A 16,853-nucleotide genomic window follows, 5' to 3' on the forward strand; every position below is an offset into this window, starting at 1 on the left:
CAGAGAAATTCTCCTGCGTTTGGTTTCTTTTACTGCCAGCAGCATTAAAGGATTCTTATTATTCTGTTTCTTTGCCATCAGAATATCACAGAATGGGACTGGGAATATAGGTTAGTGATAATAAAGTGCTTGTTTGCCACTAGATCCTGGGTTCAATTTACAGCACCACTTCTCAAATGAAATTGTATAGTATATATACTGATATGTTTATCTCTTATCCTCCCACATAAAACATAATCTTAGCCGGGTAGTGGTGGCGCACGCCTGTAATCCCAGCGCTTGGGAGGCAGAGGCAGGTGGATTTCTGAGTTCGAGGCCAGCCTGGTCTATAGAGTGAGTTCCAGGACAGCCAGGGCTATACAGAGAAACCCTGTCTCAAAAAAAAACAAATAAAAAAAAAAAAAAAACCCAAAAAAGAACAAAAGAACAACAACAAAAACAAACCCAAAAAAACAAAAAAAAAAAAAAAAAAAAAAAAAATGGATATGAGCTTCTTACTATCCATTGTCCTTTAAAAAATAAAAAAAAAAAAAAAACATAATCTTAAAACGAGTGGTGGTAGGTATACACCTTTAAGCCCAATAGGCAGGCAGAGGCAGGCAAATCTGAGTTAGAGGCCAGCATGTTCTACTCAGTGTGTTTCTAAACTATTTTCAAAAATCAAAATAAGATTACATTAAAATTAAATACACAAATCCTGGTCTCCATGTGTTACCCAGACTGATCTCTGATGCCTGGGTTTCAACAATGTTCCTACCTCAAACTTAGTCTTCTAAGTAAATGGCTCTGTGTCATACAGTGCTATTCTCAGCTTCCTTTGGCTGTTTTGATTACTGTAGCTCTCGTTCATCCAAAAAAGAATATATTCTATACCCGGTTGGTACCTGAAGCCTTAAATAAATCTTGTTTATAGTGTTTTTACATATTTTGTTGCTACATAGTTCAAACTAATGCTGTTTTCTATTTTACCTAAGCACTTAACACTCACCTTTATAATTTTAGGGAGAAAAGATTCATTTTATTGCAGACCGTAGAAGCCACAACATAGGCTTTTTTTCTCTTTCATTATTAAATTAAGAGCTTTAACCTTTTAGATTAAAAATAGAACTTTATAACTCTTCTTTAGTATATTCAAATTGTAAATAACATTTGTACCCATAATATGAAAAAGGAGGACATCTTGAATGTTAGCACTGTGTGTGTTTGTTTGTTTGTTTGTTTATATTTTGCATCCTTGACACAATTGAAATTTTAGTTTGGAGGGTTTTGGTTTTTTTAAGACAGGATTTCTCTATGTAATAGCCCTTGCTGTCCTGGATTTACTTTGTACCCTCAAACTCAAATAGATCCACCTGCCACTGCCTCTAGAGTGTTGGGATTAAAGGCAAGTACCACTATGTCCAGCCACCAATGAAAATTTAATGAAAGTTTAAAATGGAAGACCTTTGTAGATATTCTGATAGACATGTCTATTCTCCAAGATTAGTATTCTTTAATGTCAAGAGGTTTGGTTTTTTTGTTTTGTTTTTATTTGTTTTTGTTTGTTCGCTTGGTTGGTTGGTTGATTTCTGTTTTTTTGTTTTGTTTTGTTTTTTTGCGAGACTGGGTTTCTCTGGCCCTGGCTGTCCTGAAACTCTCTCTGTAGACCAGGTTGTCCTCAAACTCAGAAATCCACCTGCCTCTGCCTCCCAAGTGCTGGGATCAAAGGCAAACTGCCCAGCTTGTTTGTTTGTTTTTAAAGAAATAGGATATTTGTTGGGCGGTAGTAGCACATGCCTGTAATCCCAGCAATCTGGGAGGCAGAGGCAGGAGGATTTCTGAGTTTGAGGCCAGCCTAATCTACAGAGTGAGTTCCAGGACAGCCAGGGCTATACAGAGAAACCCTCTCTCGAAAAAACCAAATGCAAACACACAAAAAAAACAAACAAACAAAAAAAAAAGAAAGAAAGAAAGAGAGAGAGAGAAAGAGAGAAAGAAAGAGGATATTTAGGGGCCAAAGAGATGGCTCAGTAGTTAAGAATACTGGCTGCTCTTCCAGAGGTCCTGAATTCAATTCCCAGCCATCACATGGTGTCTCATAGCCATCTGTAATGGGATCCAAGGCCCTCTTCTGGTGTATCTGAAGAAACCCAACAGTGTAGTCACATACATAAAGTAAATAAATAAATCTTTTTTAAAAAATAGGATATTTTAAATAAAAACAAAGTAATCAGGAGCATATGTGGTAAAACATGCCTGTGAGCCCAGTAGCTGGGGAATCAGGCTTTATCATCACCTGCATAACAAGTTTGAGACCAATCTATTTCCAAGAACCACAAAAGTAGAGGTAACTGAGATAATTCAGTTCAATTATGAAGACCCACATGGGACTGGAGAGATGGCTCAGCAGTTAAGAGCACTGACTGCTCTTCCAAAGGTCCTGACTTCAAATCCCAGCAACCACATGGCAGCTCCAACCATCTCTAATAAGATCTGATGCCTTCTTCTGGTGTGTCTGAAGACAGCTACAGTGTACTCACATATAATAAATAAACAAATCTTAAAAAAAAAAAAAAGGAAGATCCACATGGTAGCAGAGAAAACTTGACTGCCACCAGTTGTCTGATCGCCACATGTGCATGAGTTGGCATTCCCTTCTCTCCCACATAATAACCTTTATGAAGAATTTTAAACACTCAAAAATTACAAAAAAGAAAGAATTGAAAATGGTAATTGAGTGTGCTGCTGTGTGTTAAACTGTGCTAAAATAAATAATATCCTATGTCAAGGACTGGCCTCAAGTGTATTGTGTTCCTGGAACCAAATTCATCTTGAAACCTTGGCTAATTTTGACTGTAAGGAGTAGGGTTCAGTAAAATACAAATTCCCATCTTGCTATATAAAGTACAAATAATGGGGCTGGAGAGATTGCTCAGCAGTTAAGAGCACCGAGTGCTCTTCCAAAGGTCCTGAGTTCAAACCCCAGCAACCACATGGTGGCTCACAACCATCTGTAACAAGATTTGACACCCTCTTCTGGAGTGTCTGAAGACAGCTACAGTGTACTTACATATATAAATAAATCTTTTTTTAAAAAGTACAAATAAGCCAGGCTTGAAGAAGTACACCTTTAATCCTAATACTTAAAGCAAAGGCAGACAGATCTTTGTAAATTAGAGGCAGCCTGGTCTAAATAATGAGTTCTAGGACAGTCAGGGATATATAGAGAGAGAGAGACCCAGCCTCAATGAATGAATGAATCAAATCAACCAATAGATAGATGGATGGATAAATAAATGGATGAATAAATAAATTAATAGTGAAATTGGGGCCTGAAGAGATTGCTTAGCAGTTAAGAGCACTGGCTACTCTTCTAGAGGACCTGGAACCCACATAGAGGCTCACAACCATCTCTACCTCTAGTCCCAAGAGATCTGACACCCTCTTCTGACCTCCAGGGATACTGCATACTTGTGGTACACAAGTTGATGTGTGGACAAAACACCCTTACATATAAAATAAAAATAACAGTTAAAAAATTTTTTTAAAGTACAAACTAAGACATAATGGTACATGCTTATAATCCTAGTATTGGAGGTGGAAGGAGACAGATAAGGAGTTCTAGTCCTGCCTTACATAGTGTGATGATTTGTTTATGCTCAGTCCAGGGAGTGGCACTAGTAGAGGTGTGGCCCTGTTGGAGTAGATGTGTCACTCTGGGTGTGGGCTTTAAGACCCTCATCCTAGCTGCCTGGAAGGACAGTATTCTGTTAGTAGCCTTCAGATGAAGATATAATCCTCTGAACTCTGCCTGCACTTTGCCTGCTTGGATACTGCCATGCTCCAACCTTGATGATAATGGGCTGAACCACTGAACCTTTAAGCCAGCCCCAATTAAATGTTGTCCTTTATAAGGCTTGCTTTGGTCATGGTGTCTGTTCACAGCAGTAAAACCATAAGACACATACTAAGTTTTTTTTTTTTTTTGGCTTTTTTCAATACAGGGTTTCTCTGTGTAGCCCTGACTGCCCTGGAACTCACTTTGTAGACCATGCTGGCCTCGAACTCAGAAATCCACCTGCCTCTGCCTTCCAGAGTGCTGGGATTACAGGCGTATGCCACTGCCCGGCTAGTAAGTTCATTTTTAACCTGACGTATGTGAGACGCTATAGGACCCTCTTCCCAATATAAAACAGAGGCGGGGCTAAGGATATGGTTTCAGTGAGTAAAGTACTTACTGTACAAGGATGAGGACCTGTATTCAGAGCCCATGCACCTTTAAAAAAGGGGGAAAAAGTAGAGTGTGACAGGGTATACCTATAGTCCCAACTCTGGGAAGGTGGAAACAGGCAGATTTTGAGGTCCAGAAGTTTTGTTGTTGATTGTTTTGTTTCTCAAGACAGTCTGTGTAGCTTGGACTGTCCTAGAACTTTCTCTTTACAGCTGGGTGGCCTCAAACTGATGAGAGATTTACCTGCCTCTGCCTCCTGAGTTCTGGAATTAAAGGCAAGTGCCACCACGGCCTGGCATGAGAAGTCATGTCAAAAAAAATGATATAATGTTTGTTTTTAAAGGTGTTTTAGAAAAGCGTTTTGTTATACTTTCATATGGACCAAACAAGATGAAGAAGTATCCTCTCTTTTGCCTAGAGTTGGTAAGATGGCTAAGTGGGTAAAGACTCCTGTCACCAGGCCTTACAAACTGAATTCCATCTGCAGAACTACCTGGGAGGAGAAGAGAACTGACTCTTGAATGTTATTCTCTGACCTTCACATATGTGCTATATGTAGTATTCATGCTTACACACACGCACACACAGTATCAGCTGAGCATCAAGCTCAGTGGTAGAGCACTTACCTAGCATGCTAAAGACTCTGGGTAAGGTCCCCGCAGCTCTAGGTATGTAGGGGTATGGGGGTAGTGTGATTCAAATGGCAATAGCTTGTGCCTCAGCCATAAATTGGAGTCTGTAGTAGGATTTTGTTTGTAGTGGTGATCCCCTTTGTGGCCCCATCACTTGGATTCTCAAAGGAAAACACAGATCATGTTCAAAGACCAGTCTAAGCATAGGGGATAGAAAAGACCAACCAGCTAAACTGCAGACCTGCTACGAGCAAATCTTTGGTATTTCGTTCAGAATTACTGTTCTCTATTACTTGTTCCTTTGCTTTTGTCCTGTTTGCTTGCTTGTTGCTTTGTGATAGGCTATCACTATGAAATGTAGGCTGGCCTTGAACTCATGATCTTCCTACTTTAGCCTTCCTGAATGCTGGGATTGCAGGTGCATGCCACTATACCTAGCTTGTTTGCTATATTCATATTCACACACACAGAAAGTATCATTGTGTAGCTTTGTCTGCAACTTGCTTTGTAGACCAGGCTGGTTTCATCTCACAAAGATCCACCTGACCCCTGGAGTGCTGGGGTTAAAGGTGTATGCCACTTTGCTCTTTGGGCCATGGGAATTTTACAAAATATTTGAACCATAACAATAATCCTTGCATTGCTTGGGGGCCATGGGGTAGCTTGACTGCTTGACACAAAGAGTTCTATAAAAGTATGCTTTTTTGTTCTCAAAGAGGTGTCTTACGTTGCTTGCTGTTTAATGCCGTGGATTGAACCTAGGGCCTTGGCTATGTCAGCAAGCAATCTACCACTGAGCTATAAATGTTCTCAACTAAAGTAATTCTAGAGACTTTAAGAACAGAGCAATCACTTTGACAGGGGTAATTTGAGAGATCAGCAGTGCTTTCAAGAAGCAAGGTCTGATGAACTTAGTAATCCCAGCTCTCAGGAGGCTGAGGCAAAATGATCATAGTCAAACTCTGTCTTTAAACTACATCAGTAACAGGGGCAAGAGAGGTGTCTCAACAGTTAAAGAGTATGTACTATTCTTATAGAAGACCTGCCCACATCAAGTAGCTAGCAACTGCTTATAAATACAGTTCTAGAATTTGCTCCACTTTAGTATAAGTGTAGTAGAGAGTGAATTGTTCTGTTGTTTGGCCATTCTCAGCATAAGTATGTATGCCTTTTTACAGTTGCTTGTTAAAATTCTGAATACCTACATGTCAAGTGAGGGCCTTGAGCTCAAGGGGGTTTTAGTAGTTTTTATTCTAATGTAAACTTAATTGAGCACTGTAGAAAGGATATCTTGGATTTTACTTATAAATACATGACACTTTGTTAGGAACCAGGCTACCAGGTTTTCTTAGGCTAATGCCCTTCATAGTACCATTGCTTTATTAGCTTAGTGATCTTTTACGTGATAAATAAAAGTACCCTAATATATTAAAATATATTTTATTAAAATATATATGGTAGGTAATAGACAATTAAGAGCGGACAGCCACTAAAAGTCTGTGTCATTCTACCAGTTTACTAACCTATTCCCTCACAGGTTACTTTCCTAGAAGACAATGGCAGATCTTTGCTCTATGGGATCTGGAAAGGGGACTGGCAGGTCTGGGGAAGGGTGCAGTGAATATCTGTCACTCCATACTTTGTATATTTGAGCTATCCTTGTTTGATGATATCCGGATAATCAAGCCATAGAAAACCCTGATTGTTTTTGTTTAAGTTTTTTCCACGACTGTTGTTTTCAGAAAAATTGACTGTTCTTTAATGGGAATGTTAAAACCATTTCACAGTCTTTAGCAGTTTCATTGTACCTTGATGTCTCTAGCTGTGTATGGATTGACTATAAAGACTGCTTGAGTTGTAGGAGAGGATAGGGAATCCTTGCTGTCAAGCTGAGCAGTGGAAAGTAGAGACAGGAGAACTGCTGGAAGTTTGAAGACAAATGAAAACTAAGTTGGATATGGTAGTACATGTCTTTATTCCCAGAATTCAAGAGACAGAGGTAGGCTGATTTCAGTGAATTCCAGGCCAGCCAGAGTTACACAGTAGAACCAAATCTCCAAAGAGAGTGAAGAGCGACCAATTTTGAAACATATATGATAATCTTAAAATTGGCCTACCTATGGGACTCCTGACTAGGCTGGATTAGTAGTCCATTCCTGTGATATAGGGTCATCCATCGAAACTGCAGGAACAGCATATTTGTCTGTTGAGAATTATCTTTTGCCTTAGAAATTCCTAAGTATACTAGTGCATCTAAGTGGTGAATTCAGAATATACAATTTCACAGTAGTGCTTTGCTCTGGTGATTGTTCAGTGTTCAAATGGCCAACCTCATGTTTTAGAAATGGGATACAGAGCTGTGTACTCTAAAAGCAATATCTCCCTCCTGAAGTACTTTATGCCAAGCAGTATCTGGGAAGGATTCTATTCAGTTCTTTGTCTTTACAAGAAATATCTAAACTATATTAGCTGTGTTTGGTGCTAATAACAAAAAGCCAACAAGATTTATTGTGAACCCTTAAAAACTGGACCAGCAATTTAACAACTAAAACAAAATGTTATCATTAAGATAAAGGTTTTTCCCAAAGTAGTAGGATACATCTTTATTTATAACATTGGAGAGTCAAAAAGAAGTTGTTCTATGAGTTTGAAGACAACCTGGATCTAGCAAGAGCTAAATAGAAAGACTATGTCTTTAAAAAAAAATTACACTCATACACATAGACACACGCATCCGTGAGTGAGGTTTACTATGTAATGACCATTCCCTTTGAAAGCTTAGTGTTTAAGAAGACTGAATTAAACCTAGCCATGGTGGTATACATCTTTAATCCCAGCACTTGGGAGGCAGGGACAGACAGATCTCTGAGTTCAAGACTAGACTGGTCTTGAGGGAGTTACAGGACAGCAGTGCTACCCAGAGAAACCCTGACTTGAAAAACAGTAACAACACAAATAATAATAAATAATAGAACAAAAATAAACACGACTGAAATAGGTTGAGAAATGTCCTATTTGACAAACTAGCAAGGTAAAGTGGATATTTGACTCCATCTACTTTCACCTACTGATACTAAGTTCTTTTTTGAGAATTTAAGGCTCAAAGTAATCAACATTTGTTTAAATCCTCATTTTATAATCTGTAATAAGCTTTTGACATGGACTAATCAACATAATCTTTACAATTATTTTATCAGTTAAGAATTATTAATCCCAGGGCAGTGGTGGCATATTCCTTTAGTTCCAGCATTTGGGAGACAGGCAAGTGGATCCCTGTAAGTTCTAGGCTAGCCTGGTCTACAGAGCAAGTTTCAAGACAGCCAGAGCTACAAATAGGAACCTTGTCTCAAAAAAGAACCAAGACAAAAGAAAGAAAGAGAATTGTTTATCTCACTTTATGGAAGATGGGGACCTTTCTGAAGGTCATGGAGTAGAACCAGGATTCAAATTTAAGGAACTCACTCCAGAATCCACGTTGTTTTATCATTTTTTGTTTTTTACCTTTATTTAAGAGAGAGTGTATCAGTGGTAAGTGTGCCATGGTGTGCATGTAGAAGTGAGAAAACAACTTGCAGGAATCAGTCCTCTCCTGCCGTATGGATCCTATGGCCTTAACTTAGTTTGTCAGGTGCTGTGGTAAACACCTTATACACTGAGCTATCTTACTATCCTGGGTTGTTTGTTCATTATTGGAGACAGGGTTTTCCTGTGTAACCTTGGCTGGCCTGGTTAGTTTAGAACTAATAATCCTTCTTCCACTAACTCCTGAGTTTTGGGAAAACCCATGATCTCCCAAATGAGATGCACTGAAATACACTATCTTCTGGTTTGGAAAGGTGTTGGAAACCAGTTTTCCTACATGGATAAAACTTAACAGAAAAATATAGCCCTGACTCCCCCTTCATACAGATCTCTTTCCTGACTGGCTCCTGGGGGTAGATTACCCATTCCTAATACCAAGCACAAGTTGGTGAATAAATGAGCCAAAAGGACCTTCTCTGTAGTCCTGAATGAGTTTTATACTGACATTCAGCAGCATAACATGGTTCCTTATCTGCAAATTAAAAGTTTGCTTCATGGGATCATTTAGGGGATTAAGTAATATAGCATACTTACCAGTTTCTGGCTCTGAGTAAATGCTTGGTATATGTTAACAATTTGTATTGCTATTGTTCTTTAGCTTTTAGAGCAATACTTAAGCAGTTTGTCAGAGACTACTAAGACCCAGTTAGGTGGGTAGTTTTCCTTTGGTTTTATTTAATAAGACAATAATCTTATTCTATGTATTTCTCTTGACTCTTTTGGTGCGAAAAGCAGAGAGGTAAAGCATTATTTAACAGATGTATGGATTCAAGCAAGAAACTGAGGTCCAATTGCAAGGAAATGACTTGTATAATTCAGAGCCCTGTCTGAGGAGACACAGAGGACCCTAGAGGGCGGAGAGTGAACACAGCGCAGGGGCTAGTTCCAGAGTCGCATCTTCGGTTAGTTCAATTACCAGCATGGGTGAGGGTCCCTTGTCAGTAAGCAGAGATCCTTCCCCTCTCTGCTCCAATAATGTGAAATAGGATTTGTGACTTATCCAAAATAGGCAAGGAAGCTCTATAACTAGAGGTTTGTGGAGACCTTTGTCCCACCTTTTCCTGCACTAGCTTCCCCAGAGGCTTATTTGCCAATTGTTGTTCCTCAGATTTAGAGTTAGCTTGCTCTGTAGGTTCCCAATCTGAATGGTTGCCGCCGCTGTCCTTGTAATCACCACCACCACAGGTGTTGCTGCTACTGGCCATTCAGCCATTCACAGTTTGCTGCTATTAAGAATATAATCTGCTGTGAAACTTTCACCTTCCTCCTTTCTTCCTGTCTTTGGTGTTGTACTTCTTTCTCCTGGTGCTTTTGCTGTACAACCAATGTTAGACTTCAAAGTTACTAGCTTATTACCTCTCAAAGGAGACGAATTAGCCATAGAAAGGAAGGTAATTGAGAGAGAATCTATGCCTCTGTGCTTACTAGTGTGGGAGTGAGGAGTGGGTGCTTGCTCAGGAGAACTCAGGAGAGTGCTCTACAAAACCTGGAGACGCAATGGCATAGCCTGCACAAGGACAGTGCCCTGGCCTGCTGGAGGCAAGGCAGAAGACAAGTTTTACCTTCTCCTACCCACTTCCCTAAACTTAATCTCACTTTGCCACATATACTATTCCAAGTCTGTGGCATAAAACAAACAGCCATCTGACGTATTGGTGAAAATTCTTATTTTTCATAAAATGTTTCAGCTTGGGGATTGGAAAGGCCATCTGTGCCTTCCTGTCTCTGTTACTTTAAGGGTTATAGTTAATGGCTTTTTTTTTTTTTTTTTTTGTCTTTCTTTTTACAGGGAACTCTAATGATCCATGACAAAGAGGTCACTCTTGAGTATGTGCCAAGTCCAGATTTTTGGTACTGCAAACGAGTAAGTACTAAAATTTCTGTTTTAGAAGTAAGCATTCCAGAGGCCCTATTCTACTTACCACCTAGTCTACTGTTTCCTTGCATTGCACTCAATAAAATAGTCTTTAAAGGAAATGAAATTAGCATTCCACTTCTCCATATCTCTAGGTATTCTAATTATGAAAAATTTAAGCCATACTCTTACTGGAAGTTTTATTGCAGTGAGACTGAAAATTCAATTTCAGTTTTTATTGCTAATAGTTTAAAATTAACTACAATGTAAATGTGGTGGTGCATATCTTTAATCCCAGCAGCTCTTGGGAGGTAGATACAGGCAAATCTCTCAGTTCAAAGCCCAACTAGTCTAGAAAATGAATTCTAGGACAGCCAAGCATACACAGTGATCCTGTTTCAAAAATAACAACAAAAAATTATAAAATTTATGATACATGGTTTAGCAAGTCAGAATGTGTGCGTGTATATATACACAATTATACATTTTATATATACACATATAGATACATGTATATGCATATATACATAAATGTACATGTGTATGTGTGTTGGTACCTGGGAAGATGACTCCTTGGTTAAGAGCACTTGCTGTGAAAGCAAGAAGACCTAAATTTATTGCCTGAGTTCCCTATTTCCCATATAAAACCCATGTAAAGATGTTCTTCCAGTTTTCTTTTTATTGTTGTGGTAAAACACCATGACCAAAAGTAACTTAGGAAGGAAAGGTTTTATTTTACCCTCCAGTTATATTGCATCGTGAAGGCAGAAATTCAAGTCAGCAACTGGAGGCAAAAACTAACGGAGAGACCATAGAGGACTGCTATTCACCTTGCTTTCTTAAACAATAAAACCCAGAAACACAGCCCAGCAGTGGTGGCGCTTGCCTTTACTCCCAGCACTTGGGAGGCAGAGGCAGGTGGATTTCTGAGTTCGAGCCCAGCCTAGTCTTCAGAGTGAGTTCCAGGACAGCCCGAGCTACACAGAGAAACCCTGTCTTGAATCAAAAAACCAGAAACACCTACCGAGGGTTTGCATTGCCTATAATGGGCTAGGCTCTCCTATATCAGTTACTAATTAAGAAAATGTCCTAGAAATTTGTCTTCAAGCAATGTAATAAATACATTTTCTCAAGGATCTTTCTTCCCAGATGACTCTAACTTATCTAAAGTTGACCCCCCCCCCAAAATGCCCAGAGACAAATAGGTACCAGATGGAGAATGATAGAGGAAAACACCTGATATTTTCCTCTAATCTCTGCCTATACACACGTGTGCACACAGAATAAATATACAGTAAATATATATGGTTTGGAGAGATAGCTTAATCAGGGAAGAACTTGTAGACCAAGTTACTCAGAGATCTGCCTGCCTTGAATGCTGGGATTAAAGGCATGCACCATCACTCCCACCTGGCAGGGAGGCCTGAACTATATAAGAGAAGGGAAACCCAGCTCATATGGAACAAGCAACAATGCAGTTATTATTTTTGTAGATATGATGTAACTAGCTGCTTGGCTTCCTTGAAATGGTGAGGTGTAACTTGGAGTTGTAAGCAAAATAAATACTTTTTTTCTCCCCTATGTTACTTTTTGTCTGGGTATTTGTCACAGCAACAGAAATGAAACTGTAGCAGGAAACTAAGGCAGGAAGATCACAAATTCATGAACATTCTGGACCTTGACCCTATCTCAAATACAAAACAAACAACAAAAAACCCACATAGTTCAGAGGCACATTAAGTACCTTCACAATATTGTGCAAATATTCACCCTCCAGACCTGGTGACCAAACATTAGACTTGACCTATGCTAAACAAGTCTTCTGCTCTTGAGTCTCACTGGGTGGTAACAGTTTATACATTTAATTTCAGCACTTAGGAGGTAGAGGAAGGTGACTCTGTGAGTTAAAGGCCAACCTGGTCTACATAGTAAGGCTCAAGACAGCCAGGGCTACATAATAAGACCTGTCTCAAAAACAAAACAAAACCTAACAACAACAACAGGAAAAGGTGGAGTCTTATATGGTCCAATCTGTGCCAGCCTTCCAAATGATGGGAATAAAGGTGTGTGTTACTACACCTGGCACATTCAGGTGTTTGATCTATTGCAGTATTTTGATTATTTTATGGTGCTGAGGACCATACTACAAAGACATTTTTAGTCTCTATTAGTTCATCTTGTGTTGTGTGATGTTAAGGGTGCAACTTTGGTGTTTGGCATATGGCATTTTCAATTCTTAATATTCCATTTAATGAAACTATTTCACCAACTGAATCATTTTGAAGTCTTATCAGAAGTCCACTTATCACTAGGGTGGGAGGGCAATGGTACACACCTTTGATCCCAGCACTCATGAGGGAGAGACAGGCTCATCTCGGAGTTCCAGAACAGCCAGGGCTACACAGAGAAACCTCGTCTCAAAAAATCAAAAGAAAAACAAGTGAGTCTATATATATTTAGATTTATGTATTTATTTTAGATTCTCCAATTTTAGTCTAAATTTTTATGTTTATTCTTAAAGTCAGGACCATGGTTGTTGGGATTTAGGCCTTGTCGGGGGAGGGGGAGCAGGTGTTGTGTAGCATTGGCTGTCCTGGAACTCACTCTGTAGATCAAGCTGGCCTCAAACTTGCAGAGATCTGCCTGCCTCTAGCTCACAATTACTGGGATCAAAGTTGTGCACCACCACTGCCTGGAATAAATTGTTTTTAAATGTCACTTGGTAATAAAATGAAATGAAGTACTAATACATGCTACAACTTAGATGGACCTTAAAAATGTTATGCCAGGCTGATGTCCATATATTGGAAAGTTTTATGATGTTAAGGGTGGAAAATAACTTCAAGAGTTTCTTTGAGAATGATGAAAGTGATTTTAAATAAAATTATCTCAGTGGTTGCGCTACATACTTACTAAATATTATTAAGCTGTATACTTAAATATGTAAGTTTTATGATACGTAATTGTGCCTACTTACTAAGTTAAGATACTGACCCTGCTGTTGGAGCTTGGTAAGCAGCAGGTCAGTCTGCCATTGTTAATAAATGGAGCTATCAAATACTTTGAGGGTATCCTAGGATATTCCTTTTTTTCTCTCAATTTTGTTAGTTATTACTGTGTTGCATATTCATTTTGGTTTCTAAAAATGGTTTGGGTCACATTAAAGTCTTTCTTTTTTACCTGCAGTGCAAGGCTAGCACTGGTGGGCATCAGTCTTCTTGTTCATTCTGCAAGGGCCCCAAGGAAGGTAAGTGTCTTAAACAATGAACAAATAATTTATTTTTATTTTTAAAAATAGACATCTCAGAGGCTAGAGAGATGGCTCAGTGGCTAAGAAATAAACAGTTCTTTCAGGAACCTGAGTTTGGATCTCAGCACCCACATAAGGCAGCTCACACTTGCCTTTAACTCTACCTCTAGAGTATCCAAAGTTGTGATCTGGCCTCCCTGGGCACTTACACATATGTCAATACACACAGACAGATACATATACATACATTAAAAAAAATATTTTTTAATTGACCCAGCCTTTAATCCTAGTACTTGAGAAACTACAGGACAGTCCAGGGTTTGAGGCCAATGTGTGCTACATAGCAAGAGCATTGTCAGAAAACGAAAGTTGAAAGGCGCCTTTAACCAAAAGTAAAGATTAGGAAAAAGAGTATAAGCTTTAAAAGAAGAGGATAAGGAGGGAAGGAAAGAAAAAAATGAAAGAATTGACACCATAAAAACAAATCTGTGAAGCTTTAAAAAATATAGTTCAGATCTGGCAAAATGGCTCAGTGAGAAGTATGATTTCAGTTCCTAGAACCCATGTTAAAAAGCCAGAAACGGTAACACACATCTGTAATGGCACTAGGTCTGTGCTGAGATGAGAAGCTGACTGACCAGCTAGCCTAAAGTGTAAAGCAGTGCAGCCAAAACAAGAGAGACCTTGGCTCAACGAGCTAGGAGAGAGAGAACAGACACCGTTAGTTGTTTCTGACTTCACATGTGCACTGTGCTAGTTACAGGTCATGACATACAAACACACTAATTTAAAAATTTGGAGAGAAAATAGGCATGTTTGTTCATTTTGTACTCATAAAGCAGAAATAGGTTTATCTTTTATGGTTAGAGGCCAGCCTGGTCTAATTTCATTTTTTGAGGGTCTCACTATATAACCCTGGCTGCCCTAGAACTTGCTCTATAGAGCAGGTCAACCCTGAACTAGGAAATCTGCCTGCCCTCCTGAGTCCTGGAATTAGGTGTGTGCCACCTACTGCCCTGCTGATTATTTTTTATTTATTTTTTTCTCCTCCAGGTACAGTTTAGGGTTAGTAGCCTATTTGCCTAGTATTCAACTCAAGAAAGAACTCTTAAGGTACTTGGGCAGATGGTTTATGAAAACCTTACACAGAAGGTATCAGAGCCAAGCCTGTAGTACTTGCATACAGGTTTGATTCTCATTATGTCACAAACACAAGGAAAAGGAAGAGGAGAAACACAATCATATATATTCATTGATCATATGATATTAGTATTAAATAACCACTACAGTGCTCTCATAGAATGCCTCTGAGCCACATGGCTTCCTTAGTACAAATGAATAAATTATAGGAAAAACAAAACAGAAAGAGGACTGACAATGGAAAAGGCTCATCAGGTAACTCCTAACAGTTATTCTCTGACTTCTACACATACCATGACACATACACAGCAATATGCGTAAACTAAACAAATGAATAAATTATCTTTAATTATGCGAAGAAAATGAATTACAAAAACCTCTAAACAAATAGTTTGCCATGGGTTGTATTATGACAGTAGAAGAAGCAAAGCTTCTAGACATGTTCTTTGGATATATGCCACTAAGTCCTTAGACACCATGTCATTGCTAATTGTGTCTCTCATTCATTCTCTTTCTCTCTCTTTTTCTCTTTCTTTCTCTTCCCTTTACCTTTTATTCTTTTCCCCTTCCTCTCTTTCTCTCCTATATACTGAGGTTCTAACATAGGACCTAGTATGAGACTATGAAGGTTCTCATGATGTAGCCCTAGTCGGCCTGGAATTGCTATGTAGAACAGGCTGGCTTTGAAATCACAAAGATCTTCCTGCCTCTATCTACGAGTTAATTGATTTTTGATTTGGGGGCATGGTCTAATATATCCCTAGTTGACCTTCAAGTCATTGTGTAGACATTGAAGAACTTCTGATTCTCTTGCCTGTACTTTCCATGTTCTGTGGTGGTGCTGCAGATGGATGCTGTCATAGTCAGCTATTTAGTTTGTCTTTCTAAACCTCCCAAGTGCTGGTTCCTACATATGTTTCTATTGTTGGTAATAATAATCAGGCCCAGAAGGTATGAAGATGAATTTATTGAACTGTATATTGTATAAACTTTTAAGTGATTAGTATTGTTGTTGGTCTTTGTTTGATGATACTTTTCTTTTCATTTTTTTATTTTGTATGTATGGGTTTTGCTGCATGTTGGTCTATGGCCCATGTGCATATGGTGCCCACAGAGCCAAGAACTGTAACTGGAGTCACAGGTGGTTGTGAGCTACCAAGTGGTTGCTGGCAACCGAATTCAGGTTTTCTGAAGAACAGCAAGTGTTCCTAACCTCAGAGCCATCTCTCTAGGCCCTTGCCTTTTGGTTGGTTGGTGGGTGTGTGGGTGGGTGGTTGGTTGGTTGGTTGGTTGGTTTTTTTGAGATAGGATTTCTCTGTATAACATCCTGGCTGTCCTAGCTTCAGACTTAGAGATCTGCCAGCTGCTGCCTTAGATTAAAGGCCTGGGCCATCAATCTGGGCTTTTGTTGTTGTTTTTAAACATTTATTTATGTATATGAATACATTGTCACTGTCTTCAGACACAACAGTAGAGGGCATCAGATCCTATTACAGATGGTTATGAGCCACCATGTGGTTGCTGGGAATTGAACTCAGGATCTCGGGAAGAGCAGTCAGTGCTTAATCACTGAACCATCTCTCCAGTCCTTGTTTTTGAATTTATTTTATTTATATAAGACTGCTCTTCTGAGCCATTCCTTCAGCTTCCAATTAGGATTAGGTGTTTTATTTTAAAATTTATTTTTATGTGTCTGTGTGAGTGTAAACCACCTTTTTGTAGGGGCTATAGAGGTCAAAGAGACAAATATTAGCTGCCTGGCCGCCTATACATTCTGGGAAACACAGGCAGGTCCTCTGGAAGAACAGCAAGTACTCTGTACTACCAAGTAATCTCTTCAAACCCATGATTAATTTTTTTTAATTTACGTGTATATTTGTCTTACATGTATATATGTGCACCACTTGAATGTTTGGTATGCACAGATGTCAGAAAAAGGAATAGAATTCCCTGGAACTGGAATTACAGATGATTATGAACTGTTAATGTGATGTTGGGAACTGAACCAAGTTCTCTGCTAGAGCAGTAAGTGCTATTAACCACTGAACCATTTCCCTAGAGCCTGTTTAATTTTTTTTAATGACCTCAAGAACCATCAGAAACTTTTCGTAGGTATTTCTGAGATGATATTAAAGGCATTTTGTTAGTTTCATGAAGTTTTATATATTTTCCATTTAAATTTCC

The 16,853-nt window shown here is 39.0% G+C and overlaps 1 protein-coding gene across 6 annotated transcripts in view; it reads left to right on the forward strand.

The window, feature by feature from the left end:
* Positions 1–16,853, forward strand: part of Rbm6 (RNA binding motif protein 6) — a 96,390-nt gene that overhangs the window by 61,085 nt on the left and 18,452 nt on the right. For 5 of the 6 annotated variants that reach the window (XM_052187335.1, XM_052187333.1, XM_052187336.1 and 2 more), the window contains 2 exons: positions 10,214–10,288; positions 13,466–13,526. In XM_052187335.1, coding sequence (XP_052043295.1) covers positions 10,214–10,288; positions 13,466–13,526 — 136 coding nt within the window. Of the gene's footprint in view, positions 1–9,305; positions 9,327–10,213; positions 10,289–13,465; positions 13,527–16,853 lie in introns of those variants that run through there. The other variant, XM_052187339.1, reaches the window with a different exon arrangement.

Source organism: Apodemus sylvaticus, chromosome 7 (genome assembly GCF_947179515.1).
Source record: "Apodemus sylvaticus chromosome 7, mApoSyl1.1, whole genome shotgun sequence".
NCBI lineage: Eukaryota > Metazoa > Chordata > Mammalia > Rodentia > Muridae > Apodemus > Apodemus sylvaticus.